The sequence below is a fragment of the Emydura macquarii genome, unplaced genomic scaffold (assembly GCF_026122565.2).
Source record: "Emydura macquarii macquarii isolate MOO-44397 ecotype Brisbane River unplaced genomic scaffold, CSIRO-AGI_Emac_v2 contig_1230, whole genome shotgun sequence".
NCBI lineage: Eukaryota > Metazoa > Chordata > Testudines > Chelidae > Emydura > Emydura macquarii.
Genome location: NW_027131367.1, coordinates 17,563,565 through 17,579,639, shown reverse-complemented (window position 1 = coordinate 17,579,639; position 16,075 = coordinate 17,563,565). Strand labels below are relative to the sequence as shown.

The 16,075-nt window shown below is 36.5% G+C and overlaps 1 protein-coding gene across 8 annotated transcripts in view; it reads left to right on the top strand.

Moving 5' to 3' along the window:
• The window catches only part of B3GNTL1 (UDP-GlcNAc:betaGal beta-1,3-N-acetylglucosaminyltransferase like 1), a 261,980-nt gene that overhangs the window by 16,967 nt on the left and 228,938 nt on the right, over positions 1 to 16,075 (top strand). For 6 of the 8 annotated variants that reach the window (XM_067547683.1, XM_067547682.1, XM_067547688.1 and 3 more), the window contains 2 exons: positions 302 to 366; positions 14,189 to 14,254. In XM_067547683.1, coding sequence (XP_067403784.1) covers positions 302 to 366; positions 14,189 to 14,254 — 131 coding nt within the window. The remainder of the gene's footprint in view (positions 1 to 301; positions 367 to 14,188; positions 14,255 to 16,075) is intronic. The other 2 variants (XM_067547684.1, XM_067547690.1) reach the window with 1 other exon arrangement.

Below are 16,075 nucleotides of genomic sequence, written 5' to 3'. Positions count from 1 at the left end.
GAGTGCAGAATCAGGAACAGTGATCAGTCACTGCTCAGATCTAGAGATCTTAGCAACCTGTGGGATGCAGAGGTTGGGTCACATCAGAACAAACTGGGGTCTGTTCAGAGAGCAGGATTAAACCAGGTAGCTGTAATACTTGAAAGATTCCTGTTTAAGGCATGTAAAACAAACCATTTTTCATGATAACACTGATCTCCACTTCTCATTTGTTCTTGACTATACTATCATTTTAAAAATATGTTGATGTAAAAATTATACTAAAGTTATGTGTAATATTATCTCTTTACTTTCTCTTCAGTTGGCTTTGCTAAAAACCAAGCAGTAATACAGAGCTCAGGGACATACCTCTGCTTTCTGGATTCTGTAAGTTAACACTTTACATTTTATTTAGTTTTGTCAACAAAACACTTGGATTGTTTTTAATATGGTGGTTGGTTTACCTTAAGTCAAGTTGTTTAAATGTGTTTCACACATTGGATACTAATTTTAACTTTGTATTAATCTTTCAACTTTGTAAAAAGCCTGCAGCTATACTACCTTCTGCTCTGGTCCCATCTCACAAGCTGATGTAAACAAGGCTGTCAGGTCAATATTTAGGCATTTTTAGGAGTTCTCCTGTCCCATGTGCTTGCTGCAGGAGAGATGGAGTTGATAATTCAGTAAGATTCACTCTTCCCTCTGAGTTGGAACTGATCCAAGCCTTTGTGTAGTAATAGAGGCACTGTGCTACTGGAAGCCCAATTTGTTGGATACAGTGTAGAACAAAAGTTCTGATTGCTTGTGGACATTAAAAGATCTCACTGCACTTTTTATTGGAATGGAGATGTTAACGCTAGAGTCAGATTTTTAACTCAGTTAATCACATTCTGATTCTGTAAATTCCTCTTGCAATGCCAACTGGATGCAGTATTTTTTAAAAATGTCCTGTATTAAACTCTTTATGCTAAACATTTGTTTTTGGTCTAAGGAGTCTGCCAGTGATTTCATCTCTCTGCCCTCCCATTCAAGAACTAAGTCTGGAAAGTGTTTTGCTGGCAGTAGCCTGCTTGACTAGGTGAAATATTGCTAATGCAATTTAGTACTATATTTAGTGACATGGTTATGTTGCCCTTTTAATTTAGATTTATTATATTAAGGTCTGTTCTAGTCTCCCGCCTAAATAGATTTTTTTTAAAGGGAGTTTGGTACTTGTGGAAGTTTGTGGAAAGTGATTTTTCAGAATGTGTGTGTCAAATGTCACATATATATTCCAGAAATGACAGTTTGAGCATTTGTAGTTGCAGATCTTATGTGAATCCATGGGTGTTTGGACAGCTCACTTCATTCACACAGCATAAAGTAATTCATTTCAAAAGCTCAAATCCAAGTACAATGCAGAAACCTGTTTACCGGGTCTCAGTCTTAGTTTCCTAACAGTTTCATCAGGAAGAGAATGTTAAATAAAGAAGTGTGAGGATATAAATTCATTGTTCTAGATTTTGTTCACCTGCTAAATAACATTGTTTTTTAAGCAGGTTATGGGTGTTTCATATAAATTGTGCCCAGTAAGTGACTGACTAAGCCTTAATCTTGCACGGTTGCAGTCAATGGGAGTTTTGCCAGTGACTTAAGTGGACTTAGGATCAGGCTCCATTTGTATGAATGTGGGCAGGCATAATGTAAGCTGTGCCTGTGCATGACCAAATTTTATGCATCATAATTTATGTGGGTAATTCTGCAAATTTGAGTCCTATTCACTTTGGGGATTCAGTGGTACTACCTGCATGAGTAAAGCAAGCAATATTTGACCCAAAGTCAGTTATTATTTGCAAAGCCCTAGGCATTCCAGTCTTTGACAATTGCACCACATTATGTAGTGTGGTTAAATGAATGAAACTACCGCACCTAATTTTTTCTTGTTATCTTAGCCAGCAAAAGCCCATGTCTCCAGAAGTGAAAAGTCTATTGCACCATGTAGTACCATGTCACATCTGTCCAAAAAATATATATGTGATTTATGAGGTAAATGTCAGAGGGGATTATTCTGCCTCTTCCACTTCAGACAAATATAGTTATAAGCCAAGTGATTATTGAAGAGGACAGAAACTCTGTGTGTGTGTGTGTGTGTGTGTGTGTGTGTGTGTGTGTGTGTGTGTACGTGCGTGTGTAAATCTCTTTTAAATATTTGGAATATTATTTGCATGATTTCATATATATGTCATGTACCTTTACACTGCAATATAATTTCCCTTCACTGGCTAACTCTATAAGATAAAGTAATGTGTAGCAATCATTCACAAATATTAAGTCTGCATAATAGTTTTTTTCCCCTAGATGTTCTAAATGGATGGTTCAGATTTTGTGCAAGATTAATTTTGAAATTAATGCATGCTGTACACATTTAGGATCATTTAAAGTGGTTCCAAACAACATTTTTATGGTCCACATCGTATGATCAAGCTTGGAAAATAATTAAAAATAGCTACAGAATATAGGTTCTCTGTTTAATTTCTACACATTCACAACAACAACTAGATGTTTCACAGGTGAAATCATTCTGAGCTAGCAAAACTCAAGTCCCTGTATACTAGAAGTTATACACCAAACACCATTAAACAGTTCTGCTATTTTTCTTTGGGGCTGCTATTGTTGGCTAAAAACCATTAATATAAAGGGGATAAAATAATTGCAGAAACTGCTACAAAACTAGGAACTGATCAATATTCTGTCTGACAGTAGTTACTAGATGCTATGTGGTAATAACCCAAACACAGATGTTTCCAGCTATGTGACTGAGTGAGCTCTCTGTCTGTGTCTGCTTCCATATGGCTTCTAGCTTCTTAGGTTCAGTTCACCAGTCCAGTATCAAGTCATTTAGAATGTTGATATCAAGCGTTTGGAATGTGCTGCATTGCGGCCAAGAAATTTATTTTCAGAAATGCAGCCACAATTGCAGGTTCTGGGTTACTACAGAGCAGGTTAAATAGTTCATTATGCATTTGGTGTATGTGGGCAGAGAATGTATTGCTTTTTAGGCCTTCTTGCTTTGCTTGTGTATCTCTGAGGAAGTATTGACTCCAGAGAGAACTGTTCCCTTGCTATCTCAGCTGGAGTCAAGCTACTCACTTTATATCTCTAAACATAGATAACTTTGTGAGGATAGCGAATTGGAAGAAAGATGACAGAAGAGGATACAAGGCTCAGAATTTTCAGAATTTGATCTGCCCGTTTTTGTGTTCGGTGCTGGCTGTTTGACTAAAAGCTAATATGCTTTTATTTTCTGCTGTAACTATTGTTATAACTAGGAGAAAGATTAGTTTTTTATCAGTAAATGTTGATTTCACCATATACACTCAAACTAAAGATGGAATCTTAGATTGTGAACTCCCTGTGTCAGCACCTGTCTTTGTTATACTCATTTGCAATGAGTGCAATGGGACCCTGATCGGGGCCTCTAGCGACTGGTGTATCATAAATAACAAAGGTCAAACTCATAGATAGAAATTAAAGGTGTCTGTGCTTGTTTCTGAACTGTTGTTTTTAGTGACATTCACTCATATTATTCATACCAGGGAGATTTTTCTTTACAAAGATATTTATTTTCCATTAACCCTAATCACAATCAGTCCACATTTTTTATTGATTTCATTGTGCTTGTCACAGGGTTCCCGACTGTCAAATTAGAAAAAGTATGAGTGTGTTCAGTTATGAACTTCAGTTACTGATTACTATACCCCTCACACTCTGTACGTATACTATATGGTCAGACTTATTTTAAACACCAATGAAAAGATTTCTGCTGGGAAGTAAAATATCAAATGGTTAACCAGTAAATATTAGTGTTACCGTTTACAAATTGCATTAACCATTTAACCATTTGCTGCATGGGGGGAGGGATTGTGCACGTGGGGGGTGGGTGGAGATGGGGTGCTGCAAGAAGGGATGATGAGGGAGGCTGGTACATGTGCTCACGTATGCGTGGCTTAGGGGTTTGGCGCCAGTGGCAGTGTCAGCTTGAGCAGCAGTGAGCTGGGCAGCAGTGGCTGAGGTACACCTGAGTGAAAGGTCTGGGGGGGTCAGGCTGGCATGGGAGTGTCCCCAATCCTGGGGCAGGGCCAGGAGTGCCGTGTGGGGCGGGTGGACTCGGGGGCTGGGCAGGGCATGGAGGTGCCTTATAGCCCCCTCCTGTGGGCTGGAGGGGTAGCAGCGCCCCAGCTCTGGAGGGCCCGCTCCAGGGCAATCAGAGGGGCCAGGGCTCCACATGGTGGCGGGGCCGAGGTGCAGAGATGTGGTGGGATGCCCCCCATTCAGCCCCTAGGTGCCCCCTATAGTACCATAGGGATGTAAAATATTATATCGTTTAACCAATATAATTGTAATAGTTTAAACTGTTGTTTTGTTAAATGGTATTTTACATCCCTACTTTCTGCCAGCTACGTTGTGGTACACAATCTTTATTTTATATATGCTTGTTTCTTGATCAGTTCAAATAACTTTGTGTGAACTTCACTGCCAAAACACTGTTGCTCACTAAAAGTTCAAAGTGACATTGTCAGGAAAATAGGTTAAATTTATTTACCATACTTGAGGAGAGAGTACAGGAATTAATGTTCCCTTATTTGAATTGGCGGCTGCTTATCCTTTATCTTTCCGTTTCAGAGATTTGCTGGCACTTCACTTTTTAACTCAGGAAAGCAAAGTTACCATGAAATCTCAAGTAGGTTTTTCTTGAGTCCCAAGCAACAAAAGCATCTCAATATAGAGCTTATTTAGGCCTTGAGAAGAGGTCATTGGACCTTAACTAGTCCCACTTGGTGGAGTGCTTTGGAGTTCCAATCTTAAAGCTAGTTTTCAGTTAAGCACACAGCACTCATTTGTTTTTACAGTCACTGTAACTTGTTCTTGGCAAGGTAGGTTGCTTGTTAATTTCCATTAAAAGTGATGCCTTTTCTTTTAATGGGACCAATGTGAACTTTTGAAGTATTTTTGCTCTGTCATATCAGTGCTCTAAAGCTTAGGAAAAGAGGCAGTGATTAGACTTTCTATTGCAGATTCATTTATTTTGTGGGGTTTTGTAATCTACCAAACCCCCTGTTCCCTGCCTCTGTCTATACCAAAAAAAATCTTTGACGTGCGCTAAGGCAAGCTACATTTCTAAATAGACAGTAAGGTGGAAGCAATTTTAATCACCATTACCAGTGCCACAATATGGAATGAGTGCTGTTGCCACTACTAATAAGCATAAAAAAGAAAGAAAGGTCGGTTGAAGGCATATTATTTATTCAATTATCTATAAAAGAATAAACTTTTTACTAAAAATTTTTTCCAATGTTTTGAAAATCAGAATACTTTAGTTTAGAATGTAAGAGGTTAACCATATAATTTAAAACAAAAAAGCGAACATTTAGTTCATGAGTTGAATTGATGGAAACATTTCTGAAGAGGGATGTGTAGTCTGTTGATTAGATCAGGGCATGTGGAATCAGACCTGCGTTTTTTTTCCTAGCATTCCACTCTTTTTGCTGTGTGACCTTGGCAAGTTACTTATACCTCAGTCTTGCAAACACTTATACACATACTTAATTTCACTCCTGTGAGTAAAGTTAAATGTTCATGTTTGCAGGATTGAGGCCTTATTCTCTCTCTGAGCCTCAGTTTACCCCATTTGTAAAATAAGGATAATTAGGCCAAATGAAAGATATTTTTCACTAGACCACGAAAATGCACAGTTGTGATTTAGGGACTATGGGTGGATTTTTTCAAAAATACTTTCAAAAGGCCCAGCTTTGTAAAGGTACGTTAGCATTGCTTTGCTCAGCATTGCAATGCCTAACTGATTTAGGAGCACAAATCTCATTTTCAAAAGTGATATAGGCACTAATACACCATCAGCTGACAACATTATATATATCTGAAAATGAGCCTTTGGAATGAAAACATGTATAATCCCAAACCTAGGCATTGCTATGCACTGTGCCTATCAAATATTTATTATTGTTAACTTGTATTTACTCTTACTGCTTTACTATAAAAGATTTTGTAGTGAAAAATAGAATTTTAAGAACAATATGGTTATCAATACCATTAATTATTACTTTTTATCTTTAAAATGCTTTCTAATAATCTCATAGGTTTATAGAGGTTTTTTAGTGCCCATATGAAGTTCAGTTTATTTTTAGTACATATTATGAGGCGAATTTAGTTGATTTTCCCTTGTGCTAATTAGGCAAATTCAGACCTTATCCTAAATTCTAAAATAAATATAGGAGGCAAAACATAAAATATATTAATTAAACAAATGAAAGTAGAGGAAATTGTAGGTCATTCTTTTGGCATTAATCTTTGGTTTCATTCTTAATTTAGCTCTTAAAATGAAATTGTTTCTTCTTCATTACGATTGACCTTGTATTACCAAACAGAATGTATTTGCATGTTGAATTGCTATGTTCAGTCAAAATAGTGTGGAAAATTTTTTTTTCAGGCAAATTCTTCAATGGGTTATCATTCTGGAGTTTAGTGCAGTTCAGGCAGACTATGTATAGATATGTCTAATAAATGCTTGTCATTTTGAATTTGTCCAGACTGATTTAAGAAACAAATACTGAGACAGCTTTAAATAGTGAGTGTCCTGAAGTTCAGACTTTTTCTTCTGGAGTTTTTCTTTTTTCCACTAAATGGTGAAATCAAAACAAAACAAATAATTAGCTCAGGTTAAATAATGTGTTTTGTTTTGCTTTTAAGTGCAGTGTGGTTTGCAGTAAGGAAAACAGCCCAGCTGATATCTGCTATAATTGGCTTTGGGTATTTGTCAGCATCTGTAAGTGTTGTGGAACTTGACTGAAGCAAGCCAATGTTCTGTGGAAGGGATATGTAGCTGATATGAGCACGCGCAGGCGGTGTGCTTGTCTGTCTGAAAGGTGATGGAGATCACGGACCCCCCAAAGGCAGAAACACATCTGGGCTTGTTTAGAAATCCCTTTTGGCTTTCCATGTGGAATAAAGATCTTTTCATTCTCCCGTCTTTCAGCAAATTGCTTCCCTGCTCAAAATGGACTTTGGAGAACAGGAAGCATGTTTGCAGTCGTCAAAATTTCTATAAATTCTGGATTATTTTGGGTGCTTGTTGCAGGATTCTGTTTTTGGTTTGGTGCCTTGCTTATTATTACTTAAGTATTTATTTGACAATGTTTGCATTTTATATACCTATATATATTTACATTTACAATAAAAACAGACTATCTGACATCTTTTAATTGAATTTGTAAGTACATTTGTTATATGTGATTATTTTTAATAACATTTTCAGATATTTGTGAGATTATAATTAAGTTGTAGAAACCATTTTGTGAATATGTAATAAATCGAAGCGTACACTATTGACATAATCATTGAAAGTGCAATTTACCGCTGTGCAGAAAACTGTCCTTTTTCTATTGTTTCCATTTTATTTGCTAAGAAGCAATGCATAGAAACCTCCATTTTAGCGTGGAAAATTAATTTGTGAACTTTTTACTTTATTAACTTTGATTAATAGCTTACATTATTGCTTGCAAACTGGAGTTATTTAACTGAAATGCAGCTGCATTCAAATAGAACGAGGCAGTTGGTTAATAGCACATAACAGTTTTTAGGACAGGAAGTGAGGAATTCCATATCTGATTGAAAGTGCAGGGAGAATTTAAATGGGTAGAATCTAAATACTGACTTTGAAATTTGACTATGATACTAGCTCCATTTTGGAAGAAAGTGATTTGGGTTTCTTAATGACCAACAGTGAAATTAATCACATTGAACATCACATTTTACTTTGCTGAAGTGAAATGTGACTGCAGTACTTGCATATTTGCTGTGAGATTTTTCTCTTGGTTAACCTACTCCTTGTGAGCTCTTACTGTTTTGAACCCATAATATCTCCTAAGGACTAGTTTAATTGTTTACTGTGATCTATGTATCAGTTTGTGATCCAATCCATAGCTAGGAGGAACGTGTTGCAGTGCTCCTAGATCAGTGTGGAGAGTCACAATCTCTCTCCCAATTTTCACACCACTCTTTGACATGCTGGCTTTACTACACTGCCAGATGCAATGGGGAGGTAGGGTTATGGCCCAACTCCACACATTCCTTGCCTCTTCCTTTTCATCTGCACAAGGGAGGCATGTGCGACTGTGCATGGCCTGCTTCCTGCTGCACTCAGGAGGTGGAGGTACAATGCACCGGTGGAAGGAAGTAAAGGGGTACCCTTTACCACCCCTTCTAATCCCTTGAATTGGTGCACAGGAGGGGCCACGATCTGGCCCAGTATCAGTAGAGAGCAGGTGAGAAGAGGAAGGAATGCAGTGGCTTGAATATGGAATGTAATCTGTAAATCAGGAAAGTTCAGTTAAACTTATAGCAAACTATGTTCCTGGAAAGGATAAAGATGGTTCTATCTATTGTTGAATTGGTTTGATGTGCACAAATCAGTTAAAAATCTGGGATAATCTACAGACAATTTAGGTTAAAATTTGTTGAAAAGCAATTTTCAGCTGCAGCTCCCAGGAGGATAGCCTTGAAACTAATTAGCCTGTCAACAATTAGAACTGAACCACTTAGTATATTACATATAATTCAGGGTACCTCAAAACTGAAAAAAGTCAACAAATTGGAGAGAATTCAGAGAAACAGGCAGCTGAAGGATCTAGAGGATTGACTTAGAAAAGAGAAAATGGACCATCAGTGACAGACACAATAATGTCATTGAAAGGACATGGAAACCAATATTTGAAGTTGGTAAACAGCAAGGCAAAAGAGGAATTGTTTGGAGTGGGCCAGGGATATAACTAGGAGTAATGGGATGAAACTGGGCGAAGGAAATGTTAAATTGGCTGTCAAGAAAATATTTCTGAAAATGAGGTTTCAGAATGTGGTGTAATCTTTGAAGGGAGTAGTGGAAACCCCATCACTTGAGTCATTTAAATCTAGACTGGACTAACTGAAATGTACTGTAGGGAACAGTCTTTCAGTGGTTGATGGATTTACAAGATGCAGTGATGGGTATTTCCCATCTCTACTTTCTGATCCTTTGAAAACAAATTTGGACATGATTACAAGCTCTTGGCTGCTTTAGTTGTACCTCTGAGACTCGCATAAATATCATAGTGTAGGGCAATACATGAAACTAAGCTACGTTAAATTTTCAGTTGAACTTGGTCTATGGATTAAAGCAGAAAAAACTGGTTTACTTTTTGCTGAAAAAGTAGTCTGGATGTACTGGGTTTTTTTTAAATTGAAATCTGTTTAGTAATATGGATTGAGTAATGTGATCCTAGATTTTAAAATAAAACAATGATTATTTTTAAATTACCTTTAAAATTATGTTTCTCAATATCATTTATAAAATGCCACCTAAAATATGACTTTAGGAAAAAAAATAAGGCCTCCCTGTTTAGTGACTGGTGATTTTTAAACAAAATGGACTTAACATAAGTAGAATATGTTAAAAAAAAAAAAAAAAAAAAAAAAATTTGTCCAGTCACTGCCTTTTTGTTCTATGTTTTAAAGCAAACAAAAAGAAATTAGTATCTGTAGTTATAGAAACCAAACTTAGGCAGCACATCTGTTATGTTCATTATCTTAATAGCTATATTTTTGTAGGATTGCCCTTTAACAATTCTATAAATGTACGATAACTATTTTTGCATAAAGGAAATCATTAATATCAAATAATTAGAATGTCCAAAGTTGCTGAAAATCCTTAGAACCTTAATTTAGTTTTACCATTATAGTGTGTAGTAAACAGTGAATGATTTCCGTTATTTGACTGGGTAGTGGAGAAACTTGAGTGCATATGAACTGTGAAATAATAAGAGAAATTTTATGTTTATGGTACCTTAGGTATTATTTGGACAGTAACTTGTTTTAAAAAAGACTGGCACCAACCAACCAAAACACAAGACTACCAAAATGATCCAAAGGCATTCTTGTATTGTTTTGTTTTGTACATCTCACTGCCTGTTTTACGAACAAAAAACTGTACATGTTAAATGCCAAAGTGCTGAAGTTGAGCATCTGGGTTAGTTTCCATCTGTGCTTGGCCAAATACAGTCTGAAGAGGTAAATTTACAGAGATATTGATAGTGCTGGTTTGGGGTTTGGTTTGTGGTTACACATAGATGTATGTCGTGTCGTTCTTTTGCTTTACCTGTCTGCTCCATTCTTTTGAACAGGCAGGATAATGACATGTGAAAGCCTCTTGGTCTCATAATTTTGTGGTGTAAGACTACAGTTCTGTACCTATCACCTATTCACAAGAACAGAGCAGGATGGGGGAACTGAATTAAAGTGCATCATGCCTCCTCACGCCTGTGATAGGAAAAAAACCCTCTTCCACTGTGGTGGTGTTATTGTAAGAGTCACTTAGCAGAAAAGTTTGTATTTTAACCTCATTTTGGAAGGATTTTTCAACAACAGAAGGGAAGTTTGAGAAAAAATATGAGGAGTATTTTAAAGTTGGGTTACAGTTTGAACCTGTCTCCCTGGGTAGTGCCCCCTTTTAAGCAAGCTAACATGGGCACTTTATTAAAGTATGTTGCTGGTTCCTCTGCCAGTGGAGAGAGTGGCTCCTGAACGACATAGTCTTTTGGATAAGTAACCAATAATTTCCTGTTCTACCTCTTGTTAAACTATGCTAATGCCATATATTCCTGTTGGGTTTGAAGTGATTAGTTAGGACGGATCCATTCTTCTTATGTAAACCTGCATTTATTTTTCAGATATCAAAACTGGAAGGAATATATCAGTTCAGGTAGAGGTGTGGATTTGCATTTTATTTGTCTCATGTGTAACATTCTAATTGGTACAGACACAAATGCTGAGACTGTTACTACAGTCATATGGTTGAAATTTAAAAGCTCATAGGGTATAACATTTGGGTGCTTTGGATGGGGTTTTCAAAAGCACGCAGCATTGGCCTAACTGCTCCTTTTGAATTCAATAGGAGTTTTATTATAGACTTCAATCAAAGCAGAGATAGGCCACCATTGAGTGCTTTTGAAAATCTAAATCTGTAATTGTGCATTGTTAGTATATAACATTAATGCTACCATGAGGCATAGTGGACAATACAATTAGGATACAAACATGCTGTATACACCCCCTACATACATCTGTGGTGTTAGAAGTGCCTGCAGATGAACTGTATACGTAGGTTGAGTGATTGAATTCTAGCATAGAAATGGGCATAGTGGTGATGGGACAATGAGAATATTTCACTGCAGAATGGCACTTGACTGGAGACTGTTTAATGGCATAACTGGTGATTGGGGCTTTAGTGGAAAATAGAGGACATGAGGGAATCAAGTGAGGAATTAAATAGCCCAGTAAGTTTTGGCTCTTTATGTAAGTGGAGTGTGTACTGTCATGTCAACAATGCTAATAAAGTTGCAACTTGTGTCATTCTACTTATTGCACTGTATATTTCCTCATCTCTGGCATGAAATTGACATTAATTCACTGCAGTAAGCAATGTAGATTAATGTGTCGCAGCAGTAATAGTATTAGTTTCAAATATAATAGTAGCTGAATTATTTATTGGTCCCTCCCTGCTGAATATAATCAGATTATTCATGTAAAGGCACTTTACAGTTGAACTAATTTCAGATCTGTATTTAGGATCCAAAATGTTTTTGGTATTGAAATCAAACCTCATTGTGTAGACCCTAACTGTCAAGTTATCAGTCTGGTTGTAAAAAGTTAAATCTAGTCAAAATTGAAAAAAAGTGCACAAGGCCATGCAACATTTGTTGGATTTGTTGGTTTAATTGTATTTATTTTAATCATGTAGCCCATTTTTTTTCTTTTTAATTTGAACATAAATCAATCCATTTCTGTTAAATATGCTTCCAGAATATTAGTTGTGCAGAAACCACATATAAGGAGTCACAAGCACTGAAATTGTTTAGAACAAGAATATACATTGAAGGGGCTGTGACAGATAAAGATAGCACAGAAATTCCTTGCTTTTTAGTGAGTTTGTCTCTTATCATTCTTGTTTTCTTTTATGTTTAACGGTACTCAGTTAATAAGCTGTATGTAATTCATGTAATAACTCTGATGTAATAAGCAGTAGACTTTACTTTTAAAATACTATTCTTTATCTTCTGAAACCTCCATAAAGTAACATTTTATATTAAGACCCATCTATCTTCTTGGCATAAATAATTAAGGTGATGGTTCTTTAATAGATGAAATGAACAATCTAACTGAAGAGTGGATCATGTTCTGTCCTCCAGATAGTTTGCCTTGTGATTTACCAAGCTTTGTTTCAGGTTACATTTATTAATGTGCCTGTCTCCCTTTCTCACCTTCCCAATTTATACCTTTTTAGTCAGGACAGTAGAGTAAAATAGACTGTAATTTTACTGGAACACTTGCCCAATACTGCACCTGGATTCAGTGGGACCATGCTATATTAATAACTGTGGACTGGGTGGTATGCAGAGCTGTCATACTTTCAAAGTAATTATGATCTAGAGGGTTTCTAATCTTCCCTATTTTGTACCACTTGGACTGTACTTAGAGGATTGATGAATAAGAGTTTTTCCCCCAATGTCTTTGAAAATCAGTCATGTTTCCTACTTGTTATTGTAAAATGTTGCCTAAAGACTAAATACAAAAGAAATACTTGTGACTATATATCTCTTATATTTTTTGGTAACTTGTATGCATGTGATAAGAAACAGCTTCTATTATTATTTCATTAGTTTATCTTTAACCTTGAAGTGCATTAATTATTTGGATCCACTTCCAGAAACTTTTCAGTTCTTGGTTTGATTTTTTTTTAATAAAGTATGGCGTCACCCTTGAATCAAGGTTATTAAGCTCCTTGGGCGTTCAGATCACTCAAATTGGCATTGGTCTGACTTAAACTTTTAATGAGAAAGGAAGAAAGGTTGTTGGTGGTTGAATAGTTATTACTCGTTCTTGGTAGAGATCTCTGAAAAATGACATTACTGTATAGAAATGCAAGAGGATGGCTATCATACTGTGCTCCTAGTGTGCAATCCTCAATTACAGGGATTGTCATTCCTCAAAAATCTACTTAAAAATAACTGAAAGAATAAATGTCCTCAAGAATGACCAATGAACTTCAGATTGCAGATTTTATGGACACATTTTATTTAGATTATTTCTCTGACCTCCCAAAATAGTGAACATTATAACTCCTGTTCTGTCCCTTTAGAGGGCTTGTGGCAATTTGGGAGATCTGTGTGTCCAATTTATGAATTCTGTGTGAGATTGTGAACTCTCTGTATGCATCTTTATCAAGATGCAAACTCCATTTTGAATGTGGGAACTAGTTGCCTTCTCTGAGATTTCTTTGCCTCCATATTGGTTGTAATTTCCAAGTGTAGTGATACAGGATTGACAATAGAGACTCATTAACTAGGGATGGCCCTCTGTTCAACTACAAATGTCCTCTATCAGGTGAGTTCCCACCAGAAGAGCTAGATCTTCAGCCACTTTCACCGACTCTCACTAAGGGAAGCTGGATCTATGACAGGGCTGAGTAGTTTCATTGTATGCCGTATCTCTACATCCTTACTTTGAACGAATCTCTCAACTGGTCCTCATGTATGATTAGAGGACTGGCAGACTTTAGTTGACCTACATGATTATTTTCTAGTTTTAGAACCAAGTATACAGAAAAGGCCAAGATTTGTCAGTGCAATTCTTTATTGGCCTTAAAGGTACTTCCAGAGTATGCATGTTGCTCAATGCTATCCTGTATATGGAGTAGTTACACTGTCCTGTTTCTAAATGTGCATGTCAAGTTATATCCCACTCTGTCTCCATTCCTCAGAAATCCTGCTTAGAGAATGCTTCAGTGAACTGGTCTCTTATATTTTCAATTATCTGCCTTGTCAGAGTACAGCAGACTGGCAGAGGAGAATAAAAGCGTGATTTAAATACATTGTCTAATTTTTAGTTCTACGAGATTTAATGAGGTTCTTTTAAAAATACCTTTTGTCTGTATGTCATAATCCATTTAAAAAGAAACCAAACAATGGTCAAAGTGGTTTTAATATTTGCTGCCTTTGTATTTTAAAAAAAGTTTTGTTTGCAGGCCAGTGAAATGATTGTTAATCCAATAATATATTCTAATGTGTGTTTGAGTACTGTACTGTGACCCTTTTTCTGTTCAGTAACAGTGTGCTATTTATTGCAGGATGATGTGATGATGCCACAGAGGGTGAGACTGCAGCGTGAAGCTGCCATTCAGCACCCAAACAGTGTGAGTACTTCTTTCTCTCTCTTTAAAAAAACCAACCCCCCCCTAAAACAGTGTGGTCAGATACATTTCTTTAAAAGGATGGGAAAATTTCACTGGACTTGTGGTAGCTAAGCATGATCAACATACAGTTTTCCTTTAGCTAGAGCCTTGTATATAATAGTTGCTATTAATTTTTTTTCCTATGCTTGTTTGCTGTTAGGTAAACTAAATCCTAATTTTGACAGTAATATATTAGTTTCAAATAGGTTACAAAGGTTTCTCCAAACCAGCATTAGAATAGAATATCATTTTAACTAGAACACTTTTTAATGTACCACACTATGTAATGCGAAAACCCACAAAGGAGCATTTACAACAATGATTTAAACAACTGTGGTTAATGTTTACACTTCCTCAAACAATTAGAATGCATGGTTATTATATAAATTGTTGCACAACCCTATGATTAAATTGACATTTGTTTTTTTCCCATAACTGGCTCTAAAATAAAGTCGATTTCAGTAGAACAAGTGTTCTTTATTCCTGTGGTATTCAGTGAAATTAAGGTTTTATGAACTGTGTGGTTGTTAGAAGCATAATGTTAAGTGTATTTCAATGGTTAGGATCAGTAGTAGAAGGCCATTTGGAGGTCTTATATATGTTCCTAAAGATGATCAACTTGATGAACATGTTGATGTAAAATATCCGTTTTATTTGTCCATATGTGATTGACATGAAGAACTTTGCCTCTAAAAATTAGTTGGATCTCTGTCAAAAATATTTGCTAACAATTGACTCAACAGTGCAATAAACTTCCCAAGAGAAAATGTTAAAGCTTCGAAGGGAGTGTTCAAGGGATTTCTGTAAAGCAAAGGTCAATTGACTTTATCTGTCAAAAAGGTATTTACCATAGAAGGTCTGGAAACAAAATAGACATTCTTAAAATTTATCATTCTCTGAGAGTTAAGCACCTTTGAACTTTCCTGCCCAAACACACTTAATCTAGAATAGAGAGCACTGTGGTATTTTCAGTTAAGGAATGTCTGCTAAACAACCTGTTCAGTGCTGGGATGTGCACCTGCTCTTCTCCACACCTGTGTGTGTTCCAAGGCTTCATATTGTTAGCTTTCTTGTGAAATACGATATTCCTTTCTTTATAATTTAAGGGGTTGGTGGGACTGCTGTTTTGTAGTATGTACTACGAGCATATTGAATAGAGATATGTGGAAGGCTGTGTGGGGTATTTCTGTTCTGATGCATAGAAATGAATATAATTTTGTATTAAGATACCAAAAATAGAAAAGGTAAGTAGAACCTGTAACTTTTGTTCTGGGCAAACACTTTTGAGAACAGTCATGCTCCCCTATGGAATGGACTTATGCGTGTTTAGACTTTGATTTTTATTAGTATGATTGCTGCTAAAGAGTAGCTTATAACCTAACTGTTTTTATAGTCACAGCACAAATTAGGAAAACAATTCACATCAAGAAAAATCAGTGTCTGATAGCATCAAAGTCTCTGCAGTAGGAAAGTGCAACTATTCTAAAAAATGATTTGGGACAGAAGAGACAGGGCTTTTCTTGTTCATGGTCCTTTCCACTCCCCACTCACTCTTACGGACTACTAGTATCTAGCAAGTGGACTATGCTGTTCCTTCCTTGAGGCTGGAGTACAGTCTGGGCAGTGGAGTAAAAGGGCCTTTCTCCCCAGGGTTTCCCTGGCTGAGCAAAGGCTATTAATATGTGCCGATGTCAGTCATAACCTGTTTTTGTAGCACAGTTACTTGCCTTTTCTCAAATGTGTGTATGGTATTCTTGACATTATCAGGTGGCTAAACTGAAT